A 17199-nucleotide genomic window follows, 5' to 3' on the forward strand; every position below is an offset into this window, starting at 1 on the left:
GGTACTCCTAAGATGGCCTTTGCTAAAAATGTCCTCAATCTGATTGAGGTACGTTCGCTGAGGTCGACCCCTTCCAACTCTCCTACCCACACTCATCTTGTATACTTGTTTCGTCTATCTCCTTGCGTTCATCCTCTCTATATGATCAAACCATCTCAACATACCTTTCTCAATCCTCGACACTACATCTTCTTTCACTCCACAACATTCCCTAAAATTAACTTAATAAACTTTACTTAAAGTTTTAAGTCTTAGTTAAACTATAGGTACGCTGAATAAAACTTGATATCATGCCTAATAACGATATTATTTATTGATAAAATTAAATTCCTTACAATTTACCTTACAATATCCATAAAATTAAGTCATGACAATGACTGACAAACACTAATGTGAACAATGGCCTTGCATCTCCTTGGAAAGTTTGGGTAAGTCAGGTTTGTATGTTGTTTTTAATTTTAGGCACGATTCCAGGTTCTCATCAATAAGACGACTTCTCAATTTACTCTTGATAAGGTTCATGCTTGAAAATGATTGTTCGCATAAATATGTAGACCCGAATAAGGAAAGAACAGCAAACGCTAGTTTTTTCAGTTGATTATATGAGTCAGGAATACTATTCCAGGTGTTAAAAATCAACATATCTTCCTCTCCAGGTCTTTCAAAGCAGACCACTTGTGCTGTGAACTAAGTTCACATTTGTTTTTCTCCAATATTTCTATATCAGCACAAAGACGTTCAAATTTCGAGCTCCACAATTCTTTGTTTTTTAAATCCAGCAATTGCATTTCAAAGTTGCCAATGTCAATATTAAAGGGAGAAAAATTTAATTGTTACAGTAGCATTAAGAGGTTTTTTAAACAAAGGCTAACGTCGCTTTGCTGTTTCTGAATTCCTGAAACCTGTTGAGAAAAGCTTCCCCCATATTTAAAAGTGTTGTTTTGAAATAGCAAATGTCAATATCAGAATTATTTTCTTGGCGATGTTTCAACAGGCTTGGAAAGTGAATCAAAATTTCTCTTTCAAAATCTTGAGCAAAAAGAGGTAATTTGTTTTCGAATGAAATAACTTCTTCTAACATCGAAAAAATTATGTTTCCTTTCCCCTGTAGTTTACGATTAAGCTGATTTAGATGAGATGTAACGTCTACCATGAAATAAAATTTTTGGATCCACTGATCGTTCATTAGTTCTGGATAGTGAACACCCTTCTCAAGGAGAAATGCTTTAATTTCTGTTAATAAGGAAGCGAAACGTTTCAAAACGTTTCCTCTTGATAACCAACATACCTTGTTATGCAGCAGAAGATCTGTGTACTCACTCTCCATTTCAACTAAAAATTCTTTAAATTGGCGATGATTAAGAGCTTTAGCTATAATGGAGTTGATAATGTTAATCACCAATTCCATAACTTTGCAAATTTCTTCTGGAAATGTCTGCGCACAAAGCGCTTCTTGATGAATGATGCAATGGTAAGTAAGTATCTCATGATTAATTTTTTCTTCCAAAATAGCAACAAACCCGTTTCTTAGCCGGTCATACTTTTCGCCCCGTCTGTTGAGACAATTTTATCGAGTGGAATATGATGTTTTTCAATGCACTCAATTACAGCATTTGCTATATCCTCTCCACGTGTTTGACCTTTTAGTGGCAATAATCCTAAAAGTTCTTCTTTAGGACCTGTAGATGAAATAAATCATACAAAAAGTGAAACTTGCGCTGTATCATTTATGTCACAAGACTCGTCAACTGCTGTTGATAAAGCTGAAACCAATTTAAGATCTCCGACTTGCTGGTCGGTTATATTCAAAGACATTTTGACTGTTCTATCTTTCACTGTTTTAGCAGACAATGGTAACTCTTTAATTTTTTTTAAGAATATCTGCTTTGTTCTTAAAATCCTGAAATAGCTCTTCGGATGCATTTATAAAACAACTTTTTATGTATTCACTGTCTGTATATGGTTTTCCTCTCTTAGCAATCTCTTGACTAACCACAAAACTTGCAATATTAATATTGTTGGAAGATTGCACCCAGTAATTAAATACAGAACTTGATTTTTTTTTACTCTTCTGAAGTTCCTCAACTGCTTTCTTCCTTGCATCACTGACAGGATATTTAGTACTGAATGACATGTGTTTAGTTGTAAAGTGTCTCTCCAAATTTGATTTCTTGTTATGCACCAATTTTTCCTGACAAATAAGACAGGTCGGAAGGCCATTTAAGTTTTGAATAAACGTGAAAGTCTCGGTCCATTCAACTTTAAATTCACGGTTTTTGTCTTCCGTTTTTCTTTGCTTCTTCTTTGTAGCCATGTCAAACAGGGCACCTAAAAAAAGTTTCATTTTATAATAATAAAGCCACCAACACAAAATAATTACAATTCTTAAATTGATGACAAAAATACCTGTAGGATTTGCAGCTGGTTGGAAAAATACAGGTAACTTTATGCTTTGAGTAGGTACTTTTGTCACCCGTGGGCAATTTGCGGACACGACTAGCACTAACCACTGCACAATGAGACTGCTGACTGACTGGCTCACTCAACTCGTGCATGAATTGCGTGCGCCTCCCACGCACTGTGTATCCCGCGGCCCGCCTGCACCGCGTCTCCCATTGCCCGCCCGACCGACACCCCTACTTCTTCTAACGCCACTTCTTCAAAATAGACTCGCCCAGGCCGAAAACCGACTTCTGCTCATGGGCCACGAAGTTTCAATCGCACTGTACGTGCACGCCCACACGTGGTATTTTGTGGAAGAGCCATACTCAAGGGGCCAAAGAGCCACATGTGGCTTGCGAGCCACGGTTTGCCGACCACTGGCCTAGATTAACAACTTTGTTGCATGTAATTTCATTCTGGAGCTGCTCAGAGAAGCCCGCCCCTTGAGAACTCCTCTAGCCCTCATTGCCTGTAAGCTGTAACCATTATACCTTGCCTACTTTTCCATGCCTGTATTTCTTACTTTCCCATGTAATCTTTTTCCTTCTACCCAACTTAAGTAGCTGGCTTAAAGGAATAGAGCAGATTTTTTGTGGATGACCTGCTGCTCTCTCCAAACTTGGAATAAATGCTCATATACAATTCAAACCTGTCTCTGCTTACTTGGCTCAAGTAGTGACAGGCAGCCCAGACCCACTGGTTGTCTAGTTCTAATGCTGCCAGGAGAATTTCTGCTTACCATGGATATTTGGACACTGACAATTACTCTTGACACTTTTATGTACTCCACTGCATAATATGATTTTCCTAACAATCATTTACAATTGGATGTGCTCCTGAATCTACATTTTATTTTTAAAAAATTTGCTGTGCACAATTTTCCATGTACATCACCAAAAAAAGTTACATTCCAATTCTAGCTCTGAAAAGCTAATTGCTAATTACAGTTAAGATGTGTATGATCCTAGCTCTAGCTGGTTTTTCTCAGTGGTTAGAACATTTGCCCATGGGTTCAATTCCTGGTCAAGGGCACATACCTACATTGCAGGCTCGATCCCCAGCCTTGGTCAGGGCATGTGCGAAAGGCAACCAGCCAATGTATCTCTCTCACATAAATGTTTCTGTCTCTTCCTCTCCCTTCCACTCTCTCTGAAAAATCAATGAAAAAAATATCCACAGGAGAGGATTAACAACAACAACAACAATGAAAGGTGTATGATCCTAACTGAATTTATATTTCTGATTGCACGCAAATGAATCATTCCTTACTTTTGTCTTCCTACTACACTTTGAACAACCTACTTCATAGCATGTCACATGCTATACGTGCTGACTTACATATGTCTCCTCAACCAGATCTAAGCTAAAAAGTACATTCTGTACTTTATTCAACTTCTGCATACTAGCATGTAGCATGGTGCCTAGCATAACACATGTAATCAATTAAGATTTACTGTATATTGAAAATTAATCTCTGAAGGACTTAAACAGCATTATAGATATTCACTAACTAATCTTCACAAACTCCTTGTAAAATTGGCAGATACTATTAATAAACTAGAGTTTACAAATAATCTGAAGAATATGCAGGTAAATGATTCATCTAAGGCTAAGCAATTAGATCATAGTAAACACTACTAAGTCACTCTTCTTCTAGGAAAGCTAAGAGAAAGAACTAGAGTTGGTGCAGCCTGTGATTACTGCTCAACAGAACAGGAGCCTCAGCTTCAATATTCTGAGTAGATATTTCAAAGGTTTTATAGAAATATGTTAACCCTCACAAGACAGGGAGTATTAATATTTAAGAATGTTCAGAAGTATATTGAGAACCTTTCACATATAAGACATAGAACTTGTAACTATATGACTTATGTCCAAGTTTGAGAAATAATGTCCACGGCTGAAGTAACGAAGAAAAAATTGATATAAACCCTTGTTTTCAATAAAACAAATCTCAGGGAGTTCTGGTCAAGATGGCAGAGTAGGTAAATACTGTGCTAACCTGCTCCCATGACCACATCAAAATTAGTACATTGTAGAACAATTAACCTAGAGAACCATCTGAAGACAAGCTAAACAGAAGTCCTATAACTAAGGATATAAAGAAAAAGACATGTCAAGACTAGTAGTAGGGAGGAGCGGTGAAAAGGGCTGGTCCCACATACATGTGTGGTGGTTTAGAATCAGTAGGGATATGTCAGCTGCAGAGGTCTGCCTGAGGAACAAGAAGTCCCAACTCCATACCTGGTTTCCCAACCTGAAGCACCAGTGTCAGGAAGATCTGTAAAAATCAACAGGGGTTTGGTCTGGCCAGATGAGACAGAAGGCTGCTGGAAAGCCAGGTGTCCTCTTAAAGAAACAACACACAAAATTTCATTTCATGCACTCATGCACTCACCCTGGACTCCAGTGGAGGAACAGCAGCTCCGGGAATGCCAGAGACAAACAAGGAGGAAATTGAGTTGTGTGGCTTCAGAGGAAAGACAGGCTCCATTGTTCCTGTGTTAAATGCTCCTCCCACATAGCTGGTGAGTAAGTGCCATTTTTCCTGCCATAAGAGCTCCCCTGCACAAATTAGCCCGGTGAACACGTGTAATCTGCATTAGCCTGGTGAACACCAGACTCCCTGACACCTTGCCTCATCCAACTCATGTATCCCCAGAGCCCTCTTTCAGTATCTGAGCCTTGTAGGCAGCTAGCAGGTGGTAGCATGCCTCAGGGTACCCTTTTGCTGAATGGTCCCAGGCCTGGTACTGGTGGTAGCTGGTTTCAGTTCCCAGTGTGGCCTCTCCCATGTGTCCCCAGGTCTAGCACAGGCAGCTACCAACTGCGGATTGCTTTGTAGCACCTACAGGTAGCGCGAGGTTGAAATCAGCTGCTGACTCCCAAGAGGCCCCAGAACCAACACATCCGGTGGTAAGCTCCAAATCACAACAGTGTACCACCCAATTAGCTCTACAAGTGTCTCACCCAAAGGGAGGTCTCAGCAAGTACCATTGCCTACTAGGCCAAATAGTACTTCATGGGGTCAGACCCTACATAGCAGGTAATACACTGTGGTTGTAGCTAATCCTCATAGTCAGCAAGCCCGAGTGTCAGCACAATCCACTCACATGTCAACAGCAATCAAGGCTCAACTACAACAGGAGAGCAGACATAACTCAAACAAGGGACACCTCTGAAGACCAGGCTCTGGAGATCAGGGAATCTGCACCACTGGGACCCACAGGACACCTACTACATAAGGCCACCCTGCCAAGATTAGGAGACATAGTAGATCTACCTAATACAGTGGTCGGCAAACTCATTAGTCAACAGTGCCAAATATCAACAGTACAACGATTGAAGTTTCTTTTGAGAGCCGAAAACCGACTTCTGCACATGGGCCACGAAGTTTCAATCTCACTGTACGTGCGCGCCCACACGTGGTATTTTGTGGAAGAGCCACACTCAAGGGGCCAAAGAGCCGCATGTGGCTCGCGAGCTGCAGTTTGCCGACCACTGACCTAATACATAGAAATAAACACGGGGGTGGGGGGGTAGATAAAATGAGGAAACAAAGAAATATATCCCAATAAATAACAGAATGAAACTCTAAGAAAAGAACTAAACAAAATGCAGGCAAGACTAAAATAAAATTTAAAAAAAAATGGAGGCAAACATTCTACCAGATACAGAGTTCCAAACACCAGTCATAAAAATGTTCAAGGAACTCAGTGAGAACTGCAACGAAGATTCAGTAAGCAGAGCCCTGACCCAGTGGCTCAGTTGGTTGGAGCATAAAACTGTGCACCAAAGGGCCCTAGCCAGTTTGGCTTCGTGGATAGAGCGTTGGCCCATGGACTGAAGGGTCTCAGGTCCGAATTCCATCAAGAGTACATAACTCGCTTGCAGGCTAGATCCCCAGCCCTGGTTGGAGCATGTGCAGGATGCAAACAATCAATGTGTCTCTCTCACATCGATGTTTCTCTCTCCCTGTCTCACCCCCTTCCTTCCACTCTCTCTAAAAATCAATGGAAAAATATCCTCAGGTGAGGATAAACAAAAACAACAACTGTGCACCAAAGAGTTGCGGGTTTGATTTGTGGTCGGGGCACATACCTAGGTTGCAGGTTTGATCCCCTGTCAGGGCATATAACCAGGCAACCGATCAATGTTTCTCTCTTTCTCTAAAAAAAAAAATGAACATACCCTCAAGTGAGAATTAAAATAGAGATAGTAAGCCTAAAAAAGGACATAGAAACCATTAAAGAAATTGTCAGAAATAAAGAATACAGTAAGTTCAATGAAAAATTGAACACTAGAAGAATCAACAGGCTGAAGCAGAGGATTGAATCAACAATTTGAAAGACACGATAGCAAAAAACACCCAATCAAAGAGCAAAAAGAAAAGAAAATGTTTTTTAATTAATTGCTTTTTCGAGAGAAAGTGGGAAGAGATAGAGGGGTGGGGAAAAAAACAGGGATTTGTTATTCTACTTCTTTATGCATTCATTGATTAACTCTTGTATGTGCCCTGACTGGGAATCAAACCCACAACATTGGCAATGCTCTATCCAACTGAGCTATCTGGCCAGGAGGAAAAAAATTTTTAATGAAAATAGTTAATGACCCCTGAAACAACACAACCATAACACAATTCGCATCATAGAAGTATCAGAAAAAGAGATAGAGCAAGGGACTGAAAGCCTATTTGAAGAAATAAAGACTAAAACCTTCCCTAACCTGGCAAAGGAAACAGATATACAAGTCCAGGAAGTGCAGAGAGTTCCAAACAAGATGAACCCCAAAACGACAACACCAAGACACAACATAATTAAAATGCCAAAGGTTAAAAACAAACAGAAAATCTTAAAAGCAGGAAGAGCCCTAGCTGATTATCTCAGTTTGTTGGAGTGACATACCATACACCAAGAGGCTGCAAGCTCAATTCTCGGTCAGGACACATATCTAGGTTGTGGATTCGTTCCCTGGTGGGAACATGTAGGGGAGGCAACCAATCAATGCTTCTCACATCGATGTTTCTCTCGCTCTCTCTTTTTCTCTCTAAAATCAATAAACATATCCTCAGGTGAGGATTAAAATGAATGAATGAATGAATGAATGAATGAATGAATGCAACAAGAGAAAAGCAGTTAGCTACCTCTAAGGGAGCTCCCATAAGACTGTCAGCTAATTTCCCAATAGAAACTTTGCTAGCCAGAAGGGATTGGCACAAAATCTTCAAAGTGATGAAAAGCAAGGGCCCACAACAAAGACTACTCTATCCAGCAAGGTTATCATTAAAATTGAAGGAGAGCCCTGGTCCGTGTGGCTCAGTTGGTTGAGTGTTGTCCTTTGCACTGAAACGGGGCCAGTTCAATTCCTAGTCAGGGGACATGCCCAAGTTGAGGGCTGGATCCCCAGTCAGGGTGGGTGTGGGAGGAAGCTGATCAATGTTTCTCTCTCATATCGATGCTTCTCTCTCTCTCCTATCCTCTCTCCCTAAACTCAATAAAAACATTAAAAAAAATAAAATAAAATAAAATTGGAGGGATAAAGAGCTTCTAGATAAGAAAAAGCTAAAGGAGTTCATCACCACCAAACTCTTATTATAAAAAATGCCACTAAGACTTTTAAAAAGAAAAATAAAACACCTTAAATATGAATAATAAAGTGGCAGTAACAAAGTACTGTGAACCCTGAGAAAGAAGACACCTAAGAAGGGCTCCTACGGCTAACTGGGCTAAAATTTGAAAACAGAGCCTAATAGCCATATCTATACAGGGGCCTCTCATTACAGCCAGCTGTTCTTCAGGGCGAAGCCTGCACTGCACTGCACTGCCTGCTTCTACACCGAAATGCCTTCCTGTATTGTTTCTGCAATCTGAGCCAGCCCTTATAAAGGAATTCCTGGGATCCCTATTTCAACCAGTACGACTGAGGCTATCCTTATCCAATCAGAATTGTGAAGATCTAACCAATCTGAGTAGCTCTACTCTGATCAATCAAGACAGTACTTTTGGACCAATCAACTGTGAGGATTTGGAGTCTTCAAGTGCATGAAAACAGACAATTAGGGACCAGGAGTAGGGACTTCTGCCTACATAAGATAGCTCCCCTCTGGCTCTGGGAGCACACTTTCACTTTTCCACTGAAGACTGCCTCAACCTAGCTGAACTGAAACACTAAGATGTCTTGGCAGAGCAGACCAGACTAGTGCAGGCCGAGCAGGCTGGCACAGAACGGAACAGAGCAAAGCACAGTGAAGCAGACCAATGCAGCACGGAGTAGGGCAGACTATCAAGGAACAGAGCAGGGCTGAAGTAGGACCTGGCAATAGGGTTGCCTGAACCCAGGGCTGCCTCACAGCCATGCTGTTTCACAGCCATGCAGTATCACAAATGAGTTGTTCCACAGTTGTGCTATATCACAATTGAGATGTTTTGCACCAAATAAAGTTTCTTCTTCATGGCACCCCAAAATGGGGGCTACTTTTGGTGTTGAAATGGTGCAAATGACCATCAGTTGACAGTAGCTATCAGTAATCACTTTAAATGTAAATGTATTAAATGCTCCAATCAAAGCACATAGGGTGGCTGAATGGATAAGAAAACAAGACCTATATATATGTACTATCTAAAAAGACCCACTTTGGATAGAAAGACATTCACAGACTTAAAGTAAAGGGAGGAAAAGATATCTCATGCAAATGAAAATGAAAAGCAAGTTAGGGTAGCAATAATTATGCCAGAGAAAAAAAGACTTTAGAACAAAGACAATAATAAGAGACAAAGGACATTTTTCTTAAAACATATTCTTATTGATTTCAGAGAGGAAGGGAGAGGGAGAGAGAGATAGAAACATCAATGATGAGAATCACTGATCAGCTGCCTTCCATATGCCCCCCACTGGGGATAATGACAAAGGAATTAATAAAACAAGAGGATATGACCTTGTAAACATTTATGCACCCAACATAGAAGCACCTAAATACATAAAGCAAATATTGACAGTCATAAAGGGAGAGAGATCAACATAAAAGTCATAGTACAAAAATTCAACACACCACTGTCATTAATGGATAGATCTTCCACACAGAAAATCTACAAAACAGACGCCCTAAACAACATGTTAGACTAGATAAATTTAATTGATATTTTTAGAGCATTTCGCCCCCAAAGCAGAATATACATTTTTTTCGAGTATACATGGGAACCAGCATTATTTACGATAGTCAAGATAAAAGCAACTTAAGTGCCCATCAATGGACAATTAAATAAAAAATGATGTGGTGTATAAAAGGTTGCTGGATCAATTCTTGGTCAGGTTACAGACCCAGGTTTCAGGCTCGATCCCCAGTAGGGGACATGCAGGAGGCAGCCAATTGATGTTTCTCTCTCACATCAATGTTTCTCTCTCTCTCCCTCTCACATCCTCCCTCTTGAAATAAATCAATATTTAAAAACTGAATTTATATATACACACACACACACATATGAATATGTGTGTGTATGTGTGTGTGTATGTATGTGTGTGTGTGTGTGTGTGTGTGTGTGTGTGTGTGTGTATATATAACATGAATTACCCAGCAATAAAAAAGAATGAAGTCTTATCATTTGCGACAACATGGAGAGGGTATTATGCTAAGTTAAATAAGTCAGTCAGAGAAAAGCAAATACTATATGATTTCACTTATATGTGGAATCTAAAGAAAATACAAATGAACAAAGAAAACAAACAGCCCAGCCGGCGTGGCTCAGTGGTTGAACATCGACCTATGAACCAGGAGAGATCACGGTTCAATTCCCAGTCAGGGCACATGCAGGCACAGCATGCAGGAGGCAGCCAATCAGTGATTCTCTCTTATCATTGGTGTATCTATCTCTCTCTCCCTTTCCCTCCCTTTCTGAAATCAATAAAATATATATATATATATATATATATATATATATATATATATATATCCACACAGCCCTGGGTTCAGGCAACCCTATTGCCAGGTCCTACTTCAGCCCTGCTCTGTTTCCGTCTATATATATATATATATATATATATATATATATATATATAAATATATAAAAACGGAAACAGACTCATAAATACAGAGAACAGATTGATGGTTGTCAGAGGGGAGACAGGTTGGGGGACTGGGTAAAAAGGGTGAAGGGACTGAGAAGTACAGATTGGTAGTTATAAAAAGTCATGAGGATATAAAGTACAGCATATTTTGAAAATACAGTCAATAATATTTTAATACCTATGTATGGTGCCAGTTGGGTAGTGGAAATGTCTAGCCAATCTTCTATATACAGTGGGGCCCAGGAAAGAGGATCGGACCTGCCCACCTCCAGCACATGGGAGGTGCCATTTCCCCCATCTATACAACAGCTGGTTCTGACTCACTCAGCAGTGACAAGAGACAAGGAAGAAAAGCTCTGTGCTGGAAATATGCACCTCTATGGCTGGGCTAGATCAGGTGACATTTGGCCTGGTGGAGTGTGGGCAGAGGACCCACCCAACAGGGGCTAGCACACTGAAAGACTGGTGTGCCAAGATTTATTTTATCCCCTCCTGCTTGTGGCAACAAGTGGGTGCCAGCAAGCAGGTAGAACTGAGGCACTGGAAGAAGAAGAAGTGTCCGCCTTTAATTCCTACAAACTACAGGCAATACAAGTCTGTTCAAACCATCCTAGCCAAGACCCAAATATCTACCGTGTTTCCCCGAAAATAAAATATCCTCCGAAAATAAGACCTACTTACAGGTTTCCTTCTGAGTGAAATATAAGGCATCCCCCGAAAATAAGGCCCCAGGCTCTGTCTCAGAATGAAAATTAATTTACCGTAAACTGGTCGCTAGGGCCGCCCCGACTGGTGTCTAGCAACCAGTGACGTTACGCGGAGTCCTGACGTCACTGCTGTGTAGAGGCGGAGCGGAGGTAGGAGTGAGCGGTGAGCGCGGGGGAGGGAGAGAGGAGGAGACTTTCGTAGATGCATGTAGAAGAACAGGAGGATTAGAGCAGACGGAACGCGACGAAGGTGGTGAGTGCTGGTCTGTCTCTGGTGACACTACCTGATGCTCGCGGCCGCCTTCATGATGACTGAAGGTTCTCAGTCAGTGGCAGACCCTGCTCCAGCCCAGATCCAGGCCCCAGCAAGCCCAGTGACAGTCCCCAGGCAGGCCCCAGGGGGTAAATGTCTGATAAAGGGGTAGGGGGATGTCTGGTGAAGGTGTTCAGTGGCACAGGGGTGGGGGGAGGGGGATCACTTAAAATGACACAGGAGGATCAGAGGTGGCAATCAAAATGACACAGGAGGATCAGAGGGGACAATCAGAATGACACAGGAGGATCAAAAGGGGTTACTAAAATGGTAATCCCCCCTCTGATTCTCCTGTGCCATTTTGATTCCCCCCTCTGATCCCCCCTGTGTCATTTTGAGTGATCCCCCTCCCCCCACCTTGATACCCCAATTCCTTTTTTTTTTTACCTCTAGAAATGAGTGCAAAAAGAAAAAGCTACTCCGTGGAGTACAAGAAAGGAATCGTGGAAGACTCTTGGGGCCAAAATCTTACTGCTTTCTGCAAAGAGAAGATTTTGAGTATCCCATTGGTCCGAAAATGGCGAGCAGAGTATGGTAACCTCACTGAACAAGTGGACAAGGGAAATGCTAAAAAGCGCAAGTGTGGATCAGGTCGGCAACCATTATTTTCCGAGCTGGAAGACCTGATCTGTGAATGGGTTGTTGACAGGAAAGCAAAGGCTTTGGTTGTGAATAGGGCTCAGATTCAAGAATTTGCCCTTGCAATGGCACCACAGTTTGACATAGCCCCCGAAGACTTCAAAGCATCACAACACTGGCTGGATAATTTCCTTCAGCAAAGTGAACTGTCTTTAAGAAGATCTACCAACATTGTTTAGGTTGGAAGATACTCAAGTTATTAAGCGAGCACTTGCATTCAAGTCCTTTATTGATGATGCTGACTTCTCTAAATACAATCTTTCCAACATGATTGCTATGGATGAAACTGCAGTGTTTATGGGCCAATCATCTCAAACAACAATTGAACAGCAGGGTGCCTCCTTAGCGTACATTCCCTCCACTGCTTACGAAAGTGCACGTGTTTCCTGTATTTTGGCAATTCGTCTGGATGGCACTAAAATCCCACCTTTAATCATTTCTAAGGGCAAGAAGGAAAAGATTGAACGTGTTTTGGGTGTTTTTATTCCTGAAACTGAAAAAGCCTGGGCCACACAAGCAGTTATAAGGAAGTGGGTCGATTTAATGCTGCCGCTTGTTATGCGAGGGAGCCAAAGAGGGGATGCTAGTCTGGGATGTAGCCAGCACTCACCGCGCTAAAGACATGAAGACATTTCTTCACGAAAGAAAAATAGATCAGATAATGATTCCCGCAGGAATGACGGCCTATCTCCAGACTCTTGATATTGCAATAAACAAGCCATTCAAAGACAATTTGCGCATGGAAATTAATGACTACATTGAAAATAGAATGGAGAGAAATCAGCGTGGAAACTTTGTGAAACCTAAACTGCAAGAAGTTGTGACTTGGGTGAAGAATTCATGGGAGAAAATCACTGACAGTTGCATTGCAAATGCACTGCGAGCAGGCTACCTTGACAACAAGTACTCATTTAAAGACAGTGCTATTGCTAAACATGAGAGATTTGGTCCACTGATTCTGAAAGAAATGGAGTCACAAGAAATTCACCAGGAAATTCAGGAATTGGATTGTTATGATGATGTTCCAGAAGATGATGACATGATTGTCATTGAATAAATGAGTAAATTCTTGATACTGTAGGATTCACAGTTTGTCTGGTTTGTGTTGACAACTACCGTACTACCATACCGTATACAGGTAATAAATTTCCTTTATTTTCATTTAACAATAAATGTGTACCGTATTCTTCTTCATGGAAAAATAAGACATCCCCTGAAAATAAGACCTAGCGCGTCTTTGGGAGCAAAAATTAACATAAGACATTGTCTCATTTTCGGGGAAACACGGTATGCTGTCTACGAGAGACCCACATTAGAACAAAAGACTCACAGGATGAAAGTGAAGGGATAGGAAACATTTTCCATGCAAATGGCAACAAACAAACAAAAATTGTAGGGGTAGCAGTACTTATCCTATTAATAAAAGGGTAACAGACCAATCAACCAAATGGCAGAACAACCAGTTGCTATGATGTGCACTGACCACCAGGGTCAGACGCTTAACACAGGAGCTGCCCCTGGTGGTCAGTGCGCTCCCACAGGAGCAGCGCCACTCAGCCACAAGCCTGGCTGATGGCTGGCAAACGCAGTGGCCCACCCCCGTGGCAGTCAGACATCTCCTGGACTGCAAAAGGGCACAGACCGGGCTAAAGGAACACCCCCACCCTGAGTGAACGAATGTCATGCACTGGGCCTCTAGTATCTGATAAAACAGACTTCAAAACAAAGGGCATAACAAGAAGGTCACTACAAATATTCAATGGATCAATGAATTCAACAAGAGGATATAACCATTGTAAACCTATATGCTTCCAATATAGGAGCACCTATACATATAAAAAAAAAATTTTGGAAGACTTTAAGGGAGAGATTGACAGGAATATAGTCATTGTAGGGGATTTTAATGCCCCACTGACATCAATAGATAGATTTTTCCAGATAAAAAAATCAATAAAGAAACAGAGACCTTAAATGACACACTACACCGGATGGATTTGACATTTACAAAACATTTCATCCCAAAGCAGCACAATATATATTCTTCTGAAGTACACATGGGACATTCTCAAGGATACAACACATCTTAGGACACAAAACAAGTCTCTACAAGTTAAAGAACACTGAAATCATATCAAGCATCTTCTCAGATCACAATGGCATGAAACTAGAAATCAACTAAATAAAAACACTCAAGAACTTTCAAACACATGTAGGCTATGTAGTATTTTAGTAAACAACGAATGAGTTACAAATGAAATCAAGGAAGACATCAAAAACTTTCTGGAAACAAACGAAAATGAACACAAACACCTAAAATAGATGGGACACACAAAAATCAGCCCTGAGAGGGAAGTTCACAGCATTACAGACCTACCTCAAGAAATAAGAAAAAGGCCAAAACCGGTTTGGCTCAGTGGATAGAGCGTCGGCCTGCGGACTGAAGGGTCCCGGGTTCGATTCCGGTCAAGGGCATGTACTTTGGTTGCGGGCACATCCCCGGTGGGAGGTGTGCAGGAGGCAGCTGATCGATGTTTCTCTCTCATCGATGTTTCTAGCTCTCTATCCCTCTCCCTTCCTCTCTGTAAAAATATCAATAAAATATATTTAAAAAAAAAAATGGGCACTACTGACCAATGACTCCATTATTTAAAAAAAAAAAAAGAAGAAAAAGGTCAAATAAACTATGTAACACTAAAACTAAAATAATTAGAAAGAGAACATCAAGAAAAGCCCAGAGAAAATAGAAGGAAGAAAATAATAAAGACCATAGAAATAAATGACACAGAGACTAAAAAAAAAAATACTAGAGAGAAATGAAACAAAGAGATGGTTCTTTGAAAAGATAAACAAGATTGATGAACCTTTATCCAAACTCATCAAGAAAAAAAAACACCAAATAAATAAAATCAAAATGAAACACAATGCCATGGTCAGTTTGGCTCAGTGGATAGAGCGTTGGCCTGCAGATGGCAGGGTCCCAGGTTCGATTCCCAGTCAGAGCACATGCCTGGATTGCGGGCTCAATCCCCAGTAGGGGGTGTGCAGGAGGCAGCCAATCAATGATTCTCTCTCATCACTGATGTTTCTATCTATCTCTCCCTCTCTCTTTCTCTCTGAAATCAATAAAAAATATATTTTAAAAAAGAGAAAAGAAAAGAAAACACGAGAAGTAACAATTGACACCACAGAAATACAAAGCATTGTAAGAAAATACTATGAACAACTATATGACAACAAATTGGACAATCTGGGTTAAATGGAAAAATTCCTAAAGCATACAATCATCCAAAACTCAATCAGGAAGAATCAGAAAACCTGAATAGACCAATAAAAATTAATGAAATTTAAGCAGTAATCATAAAACTCCCAGCAAACAAAAGTTCTGGAGATTAAAAATGGCGGTGGAATAAGTAGATGCTACATGGACACACTCCCAGGACCAAACTGGAATCACAACTAAAATACAGAAAAACTTCGTGAATAATCAATGTTAGACTCATTGGAGAGAACGCTGAACACCAAGGGCAGAAAGTAGAAACTGCAGCCCTAACCGGTTTTTCTCAGTGGTTAGAGCGTCGGCCTGTGGACTGGAAGGTCCCAGGTTCACTTCCGGTCAAGGGCATGTACCTTGGTTACGGGCACATCCCCAGGAGGTGTGCAGGAGGCAGCTGATTAATGTTTTCTCTCATTGATGTTTCTAACTCTCTATCTCTCTCCCTTCCTCTCTGTAAAAAAAAATCAATAAAATATATTTAAAAAAAAAAAAGAAAGTAGAGACTGCATAAAGAATGGTAGGAGGGGTTGAGGTGCGAAATGGCTGGCTGGGACCCCACAGACAACAACTGAAGCTCCGGAGAGCTATCTCAACTGTGGGAGGTTGCCAATGAGAATTTTTGGAGTCTAATCCCCAAGCTGGTCCTCCCAGCAGAGAGCATCAAACTCAGAAGGGTACCCACATAACATCAGGCTGTGAAAAGCAGTGGGGTTGCTGTCTGCTAGGGAGAGACAGCTGGAAACTCATATACCTTCTTAAAGGGCCAACACACGTAATTCCCTGTAGAGCCACTCATCTTGTGCTCCAGCAGCAGGAGGGCAGAGTGGAATGGAGCTGTGTGAGCAGAAGCCACGATCGGGGGCTCTGGGGTTAGAGCTCAGAAGGCAGATACCCCGGTTTCCTGTGCTGAGTCATTACCTCACACTACGGAGGTCATCTTTCGAAAGTAGCCATTTGCTATACAGGCAACCTTGCCTGTGGGGAAGACACCTGATCCACACTACTGGAAAACACTCTGCCCACTGTGCAGAGTTGCTCAGGCCCACTGAGAAACTGAGAATAACAATTAGCCTCCAGGAAGAAGCAATTGGCCCACCCCGTTGAAAAAAACTATTCCTATACCTGTGGAGGATTGCCTGAAGGCAATTCAAGACAAAATCCTATCTGTCTGTCTTCAGAGGTGGTCTCTGGAGGCTTTGAATCTTTGCCTTACCTAATTAGTCAGAAACAATGTTTGACACTGTGCTGCACTAGAGATTGAGAGGCTTAGCAGTTCTACCTAATGTATAGTCACAAACCCAAACTGACAGCCAAAATGAGGAGACAAAGAAACAACCCCCAAATGAAAGAACAAGAGCATTCTCCAGAAGAGATAAATGAAATGAGATAAGAAATTTATCTGATACAGAGTTCATGATAATGATGTTAAAGTTGCTCAACAGCATGAGAAAAGATATAGAAACTAGGAAAACAGAAATAAAGAATGACATAGCACAAATAAAGAACACATTGGAAGGAATACACATCAGATTAGGGGAAGCTGAGGATCAAATCAGTGAATTACAAGACAGGGTTGAAAATATCACTCAATCAGAGAACCAAAAAAAAAAAAAATCACAATTAAAAACAGGAGGACAGCTTAAGGGAGCTGCGGGACAACGTGATACATAACAATATTTGAATAGCAGGTGTACCAGAAGAGGCAGGAAGGGATAAGGGAATAGAGGACATGCTTAAAGAAATAATGGCAGAAAACCTCCCTA

The 17199-nt window shown here is 41.1% G+C and overlaps 1 protein-coding gene across 13 annotated transcripts in view; it reads right to left on the reverse strand.

Moving 5' to 3' along the window:
- The window catches only part of BCL2L13 (BCL2 like 13), a 304446-nt gene that overhangs the window by 75731 nt on the left and 211516 nt on the right, over positions 1-17199 (reverse strand). The window contains exon 7 of one of the 13 annotated variants that reach the window (XM_080658720.1): positions 291-1679. The exons of 11 other annotated variants lie outside the window; for them this stretch is intronic. In XM_080658720.1, coding sequence (XP_080514846.1) covers positions 1659-1679 — 21 coding nt within the window. In that variant the 3' untranslated portion in view covers positions 291-1658. Of the gene's footprint in view, positions 1-290; positions 1680-17199 lie in introns of those variants that run through there. One more of the 13 variants, XM_080658709.1, reaches the window with a different exon arrangement.

The sequence above is a fragment of the Plecotus auritus genome (genome assembly GCF_963455305.1).
Source record: "Plecotus auritus genome assembly, chromosome: 3".
NCBI classification, from domain to species: domain Eukaryota; kingdom Metazoa; phylum Chordata; class Mammalia; order Chiroptera; family Vespertilionidae; genus Plecotus; species Plecotus auritus.